Source organism: Cyrtonyx montezumae, unplaced genomic scaffold, assembly GCF_038088225.1.
Source record: "Cyrtonyx montezumae isolate F1298 unplaced genomic scaffold, pur_monq_1.0 scaffold_33, whole genome shotgun sequence".
In the NCBI taxonomy this organism is placed as follows: Eukaryota; Metazoa; Chordata; class Aves; order Galliformes; family Odontophoridae; genus Cyrtonyx; species Cyrtonyx montezumae.
In genome coordinates this window covers 2,738,283-2,750,476 of record NW_027072038.1, presented here as the reverse complement: position 1 = coordinate 2,750,476, position 12,194 = coordinate 2,738,283, and the positions used below count along the sequence as shown (strand labels likewise).

The 12,194-nt window shown below is 64.7% G+C and overlaps 1 protein-coding gene across 1 annotated transcript; it reads right to left on the bottom strand.

Moving 5' to 3' along the window:
* Positions 1-2,003: 2,003 nt before the first annotated feature.
* EGR3 (early growth response 3) lies at positions 2,004-4,390 on the bottom strand. Its single transcript, XM_065745104.1, is given in 8 exon segments — positions 2,004-2,119; positions 2,122-2,437; positions 2,439-2,474; positions 2,477-2,641; positions 2,643-2,774; positions 2,777-3,114; positions 4,085-4,232; positions 4,235-4,390. Coding segments are annotated over 8 exon segments (1,251 nt in total). The 5' UTR covers positions 4,289-4,390; the 3' UTR covers positions 2,004-2,057.
* Positions 4,391-12,194: the final 7,804 nt, after the last annotated feature.

The following is a 12,194-nucleotide window of genomic DNA, read 5'->3' as shown; positions in this document are numbered from 1 at the left end:
CCCCATTTTTTCCCCATTTTTCCCCACTTTTTCCATTTTTCCTCATTCTTTTTCCATTTTCCCCATTTTCCCCATTTTTTTCTCATTCTTTCCCCCATTTCCCCATTCCAATTTTCCCCATTCTTTCCCATTTCTCCCTTTTTCCCCACCCCCCCCTTCCCCCCCTTTCCCCCATATTTCCCCATTTTTTCTCCATTTCTCCCTATTTTTTCCCCATTTTTTCCCATTTTCCCCAACTTTTCCCCCATCTTTCCCCACGTTCCCCACCCTTCCCCATTTCCCCCTATTCTTTCCCCATTCTCCCCCTTCCCCCATCCCTCCCCACCTTTAACCCCATAATAATCCCCATTAACCCCAAATAAAACACCCACGCAATAAATTCCATCGGGAGCGGACGGATTTTTTTCTCCTTTTTTTTTTCTTTTTTTTTCCCTCCTTTTTTTTTTTTTTTCCCCCAATTTTCGCTCTTTTTCTCTCCAAATCCCCAACGCTGATACAAAAACCCCTCCACATCGTCATCCCCCCTTTTTTCTTCTCTCCTCTCCCCCTTTTTCCACGCGGGTCCGTGTACGTCCCATAGGTTCCACGGGCGCACTTCTCCCCTCCGTGCGCGTGTAACACCAATGCTCACATGCAGACATCGAACGCGACCTTTCGGCGGCAGAGCCCCGTGGTCATTAACGGGGCGTTAATGAGTGTTCCTGCTCGGAGGGGTCGTGGGGGGGTGGGGGCGGCCATGCATTGCCATGCGCGCTCAGAGGAAGAGGAGCACCGACGCGGAGCGGAAAACGGCGGCGGATCCTTCTCCGGCGGAGTTGGGATGCGGCGTAAAGTGACCAAATAAAAGAAAATAAAAATATCTCACATTTATAAAAAGTATTCAGCAAAATACTGCTTTTTTCTTTTTTTTTTGGTCGGTTTTTCTTTTCTTTTCTTTTTTTTTTTTTCTTTTCTTTTTTTTTTTTTGCTGCGTTCTGTAAAGAATTTTCTCCTTCCGACGGAGGAAATCAATAAAGGGGGAACGGTACCGGGACGGCTCCGGGGGGAACCGGGGACCCAACCGAGCGGTCCCGGGTGGGGGATGGGCACCGGGGAGGGGCCGGGGGGTGGGGTGGGGGGTGGGGGGAGGGGTGCAGGGGCAGAGTTTGGGGTCGGGGGCTGCGCGGCTCCCGCTGCTGTGGGGGTGGGATGGGCGCTCCATCCCAATTACCGGAGTGAATCCGGTCCGGCTCCGGTACCGCCCGGGCCGTATCCCGACCCCCGGCACCGGGATCCGCACACAGCGATGCCCGCGTTCCCCAAAGCCCCCTCTGCCCCCACCCCCCTCCCCCCCGACGCCCGCATCTCATCCTCCGGCTCCGGGACCCACACATCCCATTCCCCAGCACCGGGACCCGCACACCGGGACCCAGACACCCCAAACCCGGCTCCGGGACCCGCACACCGGGACCCGGACACCCCAAACCCCGGCTCCGGGACCCCGCACACCGGGACCCGGACATTCCAGTCCCGGCTCCGGGACCCGCACACCGGGACCCGCACATCCCAATCCTGCACACCAGGACCTGCACACCCCGAACTCCGGCTCCGGGACCCGCACATCCCAATCCCGGGCTCCGGGACCCGCACCCGCCCCACACCGCGACGCCCGCAGCCTCACCCGCTCACACCACGCACGCACCGCCCGACCTCCACTCCCCACGGACCGGGATCGCCCCACGCTGGGATGCCCACGTCCTCAAGCCCGGTACCGGGTCGGGCACAGCGGGGTGCGGACCCCAAGACCCCCAGCTCAGAGCTGTGGGTACCGGGGATGAGCGCAGTGGGGTGCGGAGCCCAAGACCCCCAGCTCAGAGCTGTGGGTACCGGGATGAGCGCAGCGGGACGCGGACCCCCGACCCCCATCTCGGGGCTGCGACCTCACAGCCGTGACCCACACCTGGAGGGTGGCGGTGGTGGAGGGGGGGGGATGCGTAATGGGGGGGGCGCGGGATGCTCTCGTCCTTCCTCCGTTCCCATCCCCGTGGGGTCGCCCCGCTCCGTCCCCCATCCACCCCTCAGGCGCACGTGGTGACGGCGGGGGGGGCGAGGGCGACGGGGGGCGAGGAGGTGGCGACGGAGGGGGGGGGGCGGGGGTGCGGCGGGGGGGGGGGGCCGAGCCTTTGTCGGCCTTCTTCTCCTTCTGCTTGAGGTGGATCTTGGCGTGCCGCTTGCGTTCGTCGGAGCGGGCGAACTTGCGGCCGCAGAACTCGCAGGCGAAGGGTTTCTCGCCGGTGTGGGTGCGGATGTGGGTGGTGAGGTGGTCGCTGCGGCTGAAGCTGCGCATGCAGATGCGGCACTGGAAGGGTTTGTGACCCGTGTGGATGCGGAGGTGCCGGGTGAGCTCGTCGGAGCGCGAGAAGCGACGGTCGCAGCCCTCGGCCGGGCAGGCGTGGGGCCCGCTCGTGCAGCGGGGTTTTGCTGGGTCGGTTGGGGGTATTTGCGGGGGCCGGATGGGTTTGAGGGTCAGGGGGGGTTGCGGGAGCCCCCCGAAGCCCGGGTGGATCTGTTTGTCCTTGAAGGCCTTGATGGTCTCCAGCGGGGTGATGGGGGGCGGGTTGACGCGGATGGGGTCCAAGCTCTGGAAGGGTTTGTGCTCCGGGGATGGCTCCCATGTCGTTGGGGTGGTGGTAGAGGTTATAGTCCGGGATCATGGGGAACAGGTTGCTGTCCAGGCCGGGTTTGGCCGCCTGGTAATCCTGCGGGGAATAGGCGAGGCCGGCGTTGCCCCTGGGGGGTCGTGGAAGGAGACGGGCTCCGGGTAGAGGTCGCTGCACGAGGAGTAGGGCGGCAGCGCGGGGTACATCTGGTCCACGTCGCCCTGCGGCGGTGCCCCCATGCCCCCCCCCGAGCTCTGCGTCCCGCCGAGCGTCCCCGCGGCCGGCGGCACCCCGAGGATGCCCGCGCTCATCAGGCTGATGATGTTATCCTGGCACCAATTGGAGGGCGAATCGAAGGCGAACTTCCCCAGGTAGGTGACGGTTTTGTTGCCCGACGAGGGCTGGAACGTCCCCGAATAGGACGACAGTTCCTGGTTGGCTTTCTCGTTCCCGATGCCAATGTCCATCACATTGTCTGCTGCGGGGAAGCGGGGAGCGGTGAGCCGGGCGGGGGGGACGGGGCTGTGCGGGGCCCCCCCAACCTCCCCCCCCCTCCCCCATCGCCCTACGGTCCCCCGCTCTATCCCCCCCGCCCCCTCCCCCCACTCCGATGTCCCCTTCGTCCGCCTCCGTGGGGCTCCGCTCGCGGCCGTGCGCGGTGCCGGTCCCCATACGCGGAGCGGCGCTGCCGCCCCCGCGGCCCCATAGCGGTGGGGTGGGGGGGTGTGGGGGGGCCCGCGGTACAGGTGGGCTTCGTGCGGGGGGGGCGGCGGAGCTCCGCGTGCCCGACTCCTCTTTCCCGTCCCCGACCCGCGAGCGTCGGAGCTCAACGCGCTCCCCACAGCCCCCCCCCCCCCCACCGCCCCCCCCCCACCTCCGAGCTCAGGAGATGAGAAACGGGAGCGGCTTTGTGCCCCCCCGCCCCACATCCGCTCCAACTCGCAGTCCCGAGCTCCGGGAGAAGCACCCGCGGGCCCCCCCCACCCCCCTCCAACGCCGCCGGGTGGGTGGGAGCCCACGGCCGCGAGTGTCCGCGGCGCCCACGCGGATCTCTGCTCGGAGGTGCGGGCGATGGGGGGTTGGGGGGGGCGGGGGGTGGGCGGCGTGTCTTTAAACCCCCCGCACCGCCGCCGCCATAAAGAGGGTGGGAGCCCACGGCCACGCGTGTCCGCCCGCGGTGGTGGGGCGGGGTGGGGGGGGGGGGGCGGGTTGGGGGTGCCGGTACCTGCGGCGGAGGTTCGGGCTGAGCGCAGCGCTCCCGCAGCGCGGAGGAGACACAGCGAAGCGAAGCGGGTGGGTGGGCGGTCACGCGTGGGGGCGGGGGGGGGCCGCTCCCCATCCCCGGCTCTTCCCTTCCCCCGGAGCGCACACGCCGTCCCCTATCCCCTCGCCCCCCCATACCCCCCCCCCCAGATCCCCCCCTCCTTATCCCGAACCCCCGTCACCTGCAGCCATCTGGTTGTAGTGAGGCACCGGATCGCCTCCTCCTCCTCCTCCTCCTCCTCCTCCTCCTCCTCCTCCTCCTCCTCCTCCGCCGGAGAAGAGATTCAAAGAGTTGGGGATCTCCTCCGGGTAAAGGCTGTCGGGCAGTTGGTGTTCAGCAAAGTGCTCATGGTCCCCGGCAGCTTCTCCAGCAGTTTCCCGGTCATAGCACTGGAGGGAGAGGCCGGATCAGCTCCGATCCCCGCAGATCCACATCGGGAGCGGCGGATCCGCGCCGGGGAAACCGCGCGGAGGGAGAAGGCGAAAAAATAAAACGGAGAGAGAGAGAGAGGAGGGGGGGGGGGGGGGGGAGGAAAAAAAATAGGGGGATATAAAAAAATAAAGATGGGGGGAGGGAGGAGAGAAAGAAATAAATACAGTGGGGGGGCGGCGAGCGTTTTGGGGGGGGGGGAGGAGGGCTCGCGTGGGTCCCCCCCCCCACGCGGCGGCGGCGGTGTTTTCCTCGAGGGGGTGGGGGCTGCGCGCGGCAGCTGTGCCGTAGCGGAGCGGAGCGGAGAAGGGGGGGGGGGGAAAAGGGGGGGGGGGGGGAGGGGAAAGGGAGAGGGGGCGGGGGGGGGGTTCGGAGGATTTAACCCCTCCCGATCGCTCCGCCGCCGCTCCCGCTCCGCTCCGGGTTCCCGACTGCTCCGCCGGGGACCTCCGCGGCCCATTTATGCGGGCGGAGGGAGCGCTCCGTGACGTAGCTGCCCATATATGGACAGACAAAGCCGCGCCGGGCGCCGCGCGTCACAATGGAAGCTCCGCACAATGGAACGTTAGAAAGCAGGAAGCGGACGGAGACGGAGGGGAGCGGGGCCCGAGCCGACCGAACCGGGAACGGCACCGGGAACCGGGAACGGCACCGGGAACCGGGAACGGCACCGGGTATAGGGCGGCGGGGACCGGGCCAAGGCACGGCGTGGCCCGACCTGGCATTGGTGCTGCGCAACTGGTCCCTGGAGCTGGGAACTGGTGATGTAGGGCCGGTACCCGGTACCCGGTACCCGGTACCCGGAGCCGGCACTGCTGCTGTGGGCCTGGAACCCGGAACTGGGAACCGGTGCTGTGCTGCCGGTACCCAGCAGCCAGAACCGGGCTTTGGTGCCATGGAAATGGTACCCAGGACTGGGAGCTGGTGCTGAGGAACTGGTACCTGGAACTGGGAACTGGTGCTGTGCCGCTGGTACCTGGCAGCCGGAACGGGCACGGGTGCCGTGCAACTGGAACCCAGAACCGGGCACTGGTGCCGTGCAACTGGATCCCAGAACTGGGAACGGGTGCCGTGCAACTGGAACCCAGAACCGGGCACTGGTGCCGTGCAACTGGAACCCAGAACTGGGAACGGGTGCCGTGCAACTGGAACCCAGAACCGGGCACTGGTGCCATGTAACTGGAACCCAGAACCGGGCACTGGTGCCGTGCAACTGGATCCCAGAACTGGGAACGGGTGACATGTAACTGGAACCCAGAACTGGGAACGGGTGCCGTGCAACTGGAACCCCAGAACCGGGCACTGGTGTCGTGCAACTGGAACCCAGAACCGGGCACTGGTGCCATGCAACTGGAACCCAGAACCGGGGCACTGGTGCCGTGCAACTGGAACCCAGAACCGGGCACTGGTGCCGTGCAACCAGCACTCTGCACTGGTGCAACTGGGAGCTGTGCATCCTGCAACTGGGGCCATGCCAGCAGACCCCCGGTGCAGTGCTGCTGCTCCAACCCCAGCCCCCCCCCCCCCCAGTTTGGTGCTGCCATCCTACGTGGGGGGGGGGGGGCAGCTACGCTCAGTGCTCGAGGAAAACGGGGCGGAGGGGGGGGGGGGGTCGACCCTAAAAGCCGCCCCATGGGGCCGAGCCGCGTACACCTGCAAGCAAAGCAGGTCCCACTCGATCCCCCCCCCCAAAAAAGATCCATAAAGCTTGGCACTTCCCAGGCGTCGGGCAATTAGGAGTTTCAGTGCTCCTCGCGGCCAACTGATGCTTATCTGCAAAAACCCTCCGAGTTATTGTGGCACACGGGCGGAAAATGCGCTGTCGCAAGAGCCGCGCTTTCCCAATTCCTGCAGGGCCGGCTGCGCCGCGGGGGGGGGGGGCGGGGGTGGGGGTGCAACCCAGGAGTGGGGGGCAGTGGGTCGCGGGGGGGTTGGGGGTGTCCGTTCTGTTGAACGACGGCCTCTGCTCAGCGCTGGGATTTCACCCACGGGACACGCCCCCCCCCCGCCCCCCCCCATCCAACCTCCCCCCTAAAGTCAGTGGAACCCCCAACCCCCCACCTCCCCGCCCCCCCTCATGTATTGCCTTTCTCCTGTGGGACCTCCCCCCCCCCTCCTGTGGACCCCCTTCTTTCTCCGGCCCAATCCCCACAGAGCCCCCCCACACCCTCTGTATGGACCCCCCCAACATCTCTATAACCCCCCCCCCCCGCAGCCCCCCCCGCCCTTTGTAACCCCCCCTCACCCATTATCTGTCGAACCCCCAATATTCCTCTCCCCCAACCCCCCCTCTGCAGCCCCCCCCCCAGTCGTGCACCGCCAACCTCCGCACCGCCCCCGATATCGGTAGAACCCCCCCCCACCTTTCCGCCCCCCCACAAAACCCCCCACCCTTTTCACCCCCCCTCCCCCCAGCCTTTACGCCCCCCCCCCCCCCCTTTTTGCGGGACACCCTTTCCCCTCCCCCCCACCTTTGCACCCCTCACCCCCCCCTTCCACCCCCTCAGCCCCCCCCGCCCCTCCCACGGCTCAGCGCTGCGCGGGGGGAGCGAAGCGGCGGCGGGCTGCGGGGGGGGGGAAGCGGTGGGGGGGGGGGTGAACGGGGGCGGAGGGGGAAGCGCCATACAAGGGGCCGGATCCGGCCCCCGCCCCACTGCCTTCTTTGGGCCGTCGGTTCCGGCCCCCCCCCCCTCGGAGCGGCGCTGGAAGGGGCGGAGCGGGATCCCCCCCCCCGCCCCCTTCCCCCCCCCCACTCCTGGGGAACGGAGCCCCGGGCAGCGCTGCAGCCCCGCGGGGTGGGTGGGACGGGAGACGCAACCCCGTGGGGTGGGGGGATGCTCCCACGGAGGGCTATTCCTTTTACCCGCCCCCCCCTTCTCCGCCCCCCCCCCTTCAGAGCATCCCCGCAGCGCGTTCCCACGCTCGGAGCCGGGAGCTCCCCCCCTCCACCCCCACCCCCACCCCCACCCACTCCCACCCACCCCGCGTGGGTGCTCCATTCCCCCTCATTACGCGTCCCCTTCTGCCCCACTATAGGGGCCCACCTCCGCCCCCCCCCCCCCAACCATGCATTCCCAATTCACCCCAATGTGTCCCCATCTCCTGCCCCTGCCCCCCCCCAAGGGGTCCTATTCCCCCCACGTGGGCCCGGATCCCCCCCCACGAGCGCCTGAATCCCCCTCCCATCCCCACCCTCCCCCCATGATCCCATTTCCCCTATAAGCTCCCTCCCTCCCTGGATTCCCAACCCCCACCCCCCATTCCCCCCCCGAACCCTCTGGGGGTGACCCCAAACCCTCACTGTGGGGTTGGAGTGAATCTGAAAGGCTGAGCCCACCCCATGGGGGCAACTCGACCCCATAGGGACATCTCCATCCTAAGGGGACGACCCCACACCAACATTTGGGGGGAGCGGCCCTACACAGGGAGGGAGGGGTGGTTGGGTTGGCTTTGGGGCAGCTCTGATCCCCAAATCCCACCCAACCTATGGGGTCCCACTGGAATCCCAACCCAAATCCCACCCAACCTATGGGGTCTCCCATGATGGGGGTCTCGGGACCTCACAAGGTGAGGAACCTCATCCCCCTCCCCCCCCTGTGGTGCTCCGTTGGGCTCAGCTTCTCCGCATGAGATGTGGGGTGGATCTATGGGGCACTGTAGGATGTTGTGGGGGGGTTCCAGGATCAGTGGGTTTGGGGTTCCAGGCTCAATGGTCCGGGCAGCCCCACAGATCTCCTCCGGGGACGTGCACTGTGTTTTGAGGCCCTGATTATTACTCATTATTACTAATTATTAAGATCCTAATGGTGGGACGGGTCTGCGGCCCCACACACCTTCCCCTATAGCTCCAGGAGCCCGGCGTTCCGCACGGATCCTCCTTTCCCATGACCCAATCCGACCCCATAGGGCCGCGTCAGCCCCACATGGGGGTCCATGGGGTGGGGGGCGGGGTTCCATCGGACCCCCAGCACGACGGGGAGCGATCGTCCCGACCTATATCCCTTTGGGGTTTGGGGGAGGGGGGGGGGGGGTTTGAGGAGCGCCTGAGAGCCGCAGATGGGGCCACGAGGGAGATCAGATAGCGTTAATTAATTGGCGGCTTGATAGGGTTGTGCCCTCCCTCGGTTGCCTCTCATCATCACAATCCGTGAGGTCCCCCCCCCGACCCCAACCCCGACCCCAACCCCGACCCCACGTGCCCACATTTTGCACCAGGACGGGGCCGTGACCCCAAACCCACAACCGCCGCCTCCTCCGTGGGTCCCGCCGCCCAAAGGGGTCCTCGTGGGATCTCCCCCCCCCCCACTCGCGGCCCCGACACCTCTTCTAACCCCCCCCCACCCCCACCCCACTCCCCATCCTTTTATAGGGGAAAAAAAAAGCGCAACAGAGTGGAAAAGCGGGGCTGACAAACACAAACAGAACTTCCCCTGGATGCTAAAAACGACACGGGGCGGACAGAGGGGGGGGGGAGGGGAGAGGGGGGGGGGAGGGGGGGGGGAGAAAAAAAGGCGCTGTCGGGGACAACAACAGCGCGGAGTTATTTCGGCCCTTTCCATTGCCGCTCTCGGCTTCGGGTTTTTGCGGCCGCCACTTCCCCGGGGGATGTGACGTGTTTCCTTTCCATCGCGAGCTGATTTAGAAGCAAAACTTTCTACGTTTAGGAGGGCGGGGTGGGGGGGGGTGGGGGGTGTGTGTGTGTGTGGGGGGGGGGGGGCTCAGCTCCCTCTCTCTCTTTCTTTTTGTTTTCTCTTTTCTCCTCTCTCGCACCGACGGTGAAAGCGAACGGAGGGAGGGGGGGGGTCGGGGACCCCGGCGGGATGAGCGCGCCCCGTTCCCTTTTCTGTGCCCCTTTGACCCAGAAGGGAGAGAACAAATCGCCGAGCGTATTTTCCACCCTCGGGAGCGCCCCGAAGTTTGCGGTCACGGCCCTGTGGAGGCCGCCGTGCCCCCCCCCCCGCCCCTCCCCCCGCGTGGGCTGCTCTCTCCCATCGCCCTCAGTCCTTCCTCTGCCCCCTCCACGTCCCCGTCCTCGTTCTGATCCCCGCTGCATTTCATTCTCGTCCCGTTCCATCCCGACCCCATCCTTGTTTCCATCCCCTTTGCATCCCTTTCTCATCCCCATGCTCCTCCTCTCCCTCATCCCCTCCCCTCCCCTCCCTTCCCTCCCCTCCCCTCCCTCCCCTCCCATCCCAATCCCATTCCCATCCCATCCCATCCCATCCCATCCCATCCCATCCCATCCATCCCATCCCATCCCATCCCATCCCATCCCCATCTCTTCCCTACCCCATCCCATCCCAGATCCCAGATCCCATATCCCATATTCCACATCCTAAATCCCATATCTCATTCCCATATCCCACATCCCCATTCCCATATCCCATATCCCATATCCCATTCCCATATCCCACATCCCATTCCCATATCCCATATCCCATCCCATCCCATTCCCATGATCCCACATCCCATTCCCATATCCCACATCGCACATCCCACATCCCATTCCCATATCCACATCCCATTCCATATCCCATTCCCACATCCCATCCCACCCCACATCCCATTCCCATTCCCATTCCCACATCCCATTCCCACATCCCATCCCATCCCATCCCCACATCCCATTCCCATATCCCATTCCCATATCCCACATCCCACATCCCACATCCCATTCCATATCCCACATCCCATTTCCATATCCCATTCCCACATCCCATCCCATCCCCACATCCCATTCCCATATCCCATTCCCACATCCCATCCCCACATCCCATCCCATCCCATCCCCACATCCCATCCCATCCCATCCCATCCCATCCCATCCCATCCCCACATCCCACCCCCACATCCCATCCCATCCCATCCCATCCCATCCCCACATCCCATCCCATCCCATCCCATCCCCACATCCCATCCCCACATCCCATCCCCACATCCCATCCCATCCCATCCCATCCCATCCCCACATCCCATCCCATCCCATCCCATCCCATCCCCACATCCCATCCCATCCCCACATCCCATCCCCACATCCCATCCCCACATCCCATCCCATCCCATCCCATCCCCACATCCCACCCCCACATCCCATCCCATCCCATCCCATCCCCATATCCCATCCCCACATCCCATTCCCATATCCCACATCCCACATCCCACATCCCATTCCCATATCCCACATCCCATTTCCATATCCCATTCCCACATCCCATCCCATCCCCACATCCCATTCCCATATCCCATTCCCACATCCCATCCCCACATCCCATCCCATCCCATCCCCACATCCCATCCCATCCCATCCCATCCCATCCCATCCCCACATCCCACCCCCACATCCCATCCCATCCCATCCCATCCCATCCCCACATCCCATCCCATCCCATCCCATCCCCACATCCCATCCCCACATCCCATCCCCACATCCCATCCCATCCCATCCCATCCCATCCCCACATCCCATCCCATCCCATCCCATCCCATCCCCACATCCCATCCCATCCCCACATCCCATCCCCACATCCCATCCCCACATCCCATCCCATCCCATCCCATCCCCACATCCCATCCCATCCCCACATCCCATCCCATCCCATCCCATCTCATCCCATCCCATCCCATCCCATCCCATCCCATCCCATCCCATCCCATCCCATCCCATCCCCACATCCCATCCCATCCCATCCCATCCCCATATCCCATCCCCACATCCCATTCCCATATCCCACATCCCACATCCCACATCCCATTCCCATATCCCACATCCCATTTCCATATCCCATTCCCACATCCCATCCCATCCCCACATCCCATTCCCATATCCCATTCCCACATCCCATCCCCACATCCCATCCCATCCCATCCCCACATCCCATCCCATCCCATCCCATCCCATCCCCACATCCCACCCCCACATCCCATCCCATCCCATCCCATCCCATCCCCACATCCCATCCCATCCCATCCCATCCCCACATCCCATCCCCACATCCCATCCCCACATCCCATCCCATCCCATCCCATCCCATCCCCACATCCCATCCCATCCCATCCCATCCCATCCCATCCCATCCCATCCCATCCCCACATCCCATCCCATCCCCACATCCCATCCCCACATCCCATCCCCACATCCCATCCCATCCCATCCCCACATCCCATCCCATCCCATCCCATCCCATCCCATCCCATCCCATCCCATCCCCACATCCCATCCCATCCCCACATCCCATCCCCACATCCCATCCCATCCCATCCCATCCCATCCCATCCCATCCCATCCCATCCCCACATCCCATCCCATCCCATCTCATCCCATCCCATCCCATCCCATCCCATCCCATCCCATCCCATCCCATCCCATCCCATCCCATCCCATCCCCACATCCCATTCCCGCATGCCCTCCCCTCCCACACCCCGTCCCGCAGTCCCGCATCGCTGCCCGGAGCAGTGGGCACAGTGCGATGTGAATGTGCTCTCTCTGCTGCTCCGTCGCGTTTGGGTTCGGGCTGAGGTGCAGCACCGGGAGCTGCGCCCTTCAAAGCGCCGCGAGCACTTCCCCTCCTCGTGCCTCAGTTTCCCCACTCGTGCTCGCGCTCCCACGCCGGTTTTGCCCCGAGCACTTCCGCGCCGCTCCACGGGGGCACGGGGAATCGGCGCGGGCATTGCTGCCAGGAGAAATCCCGACTCCCGGGATGAAAGCCTAATTAAAGAGCTAATTACAGGGGAGGTCTGGCCGAGCGGCCGGCGGGCAGAGCTCTGATTTACGCCTTTAATTTCGGTTTCGTTTTCCCAGAGAAGAGCGGGGGACGGAACCGCGCCGCCTCCCCGTGCCACCGGCTCCCGAAGCCCACAGCCC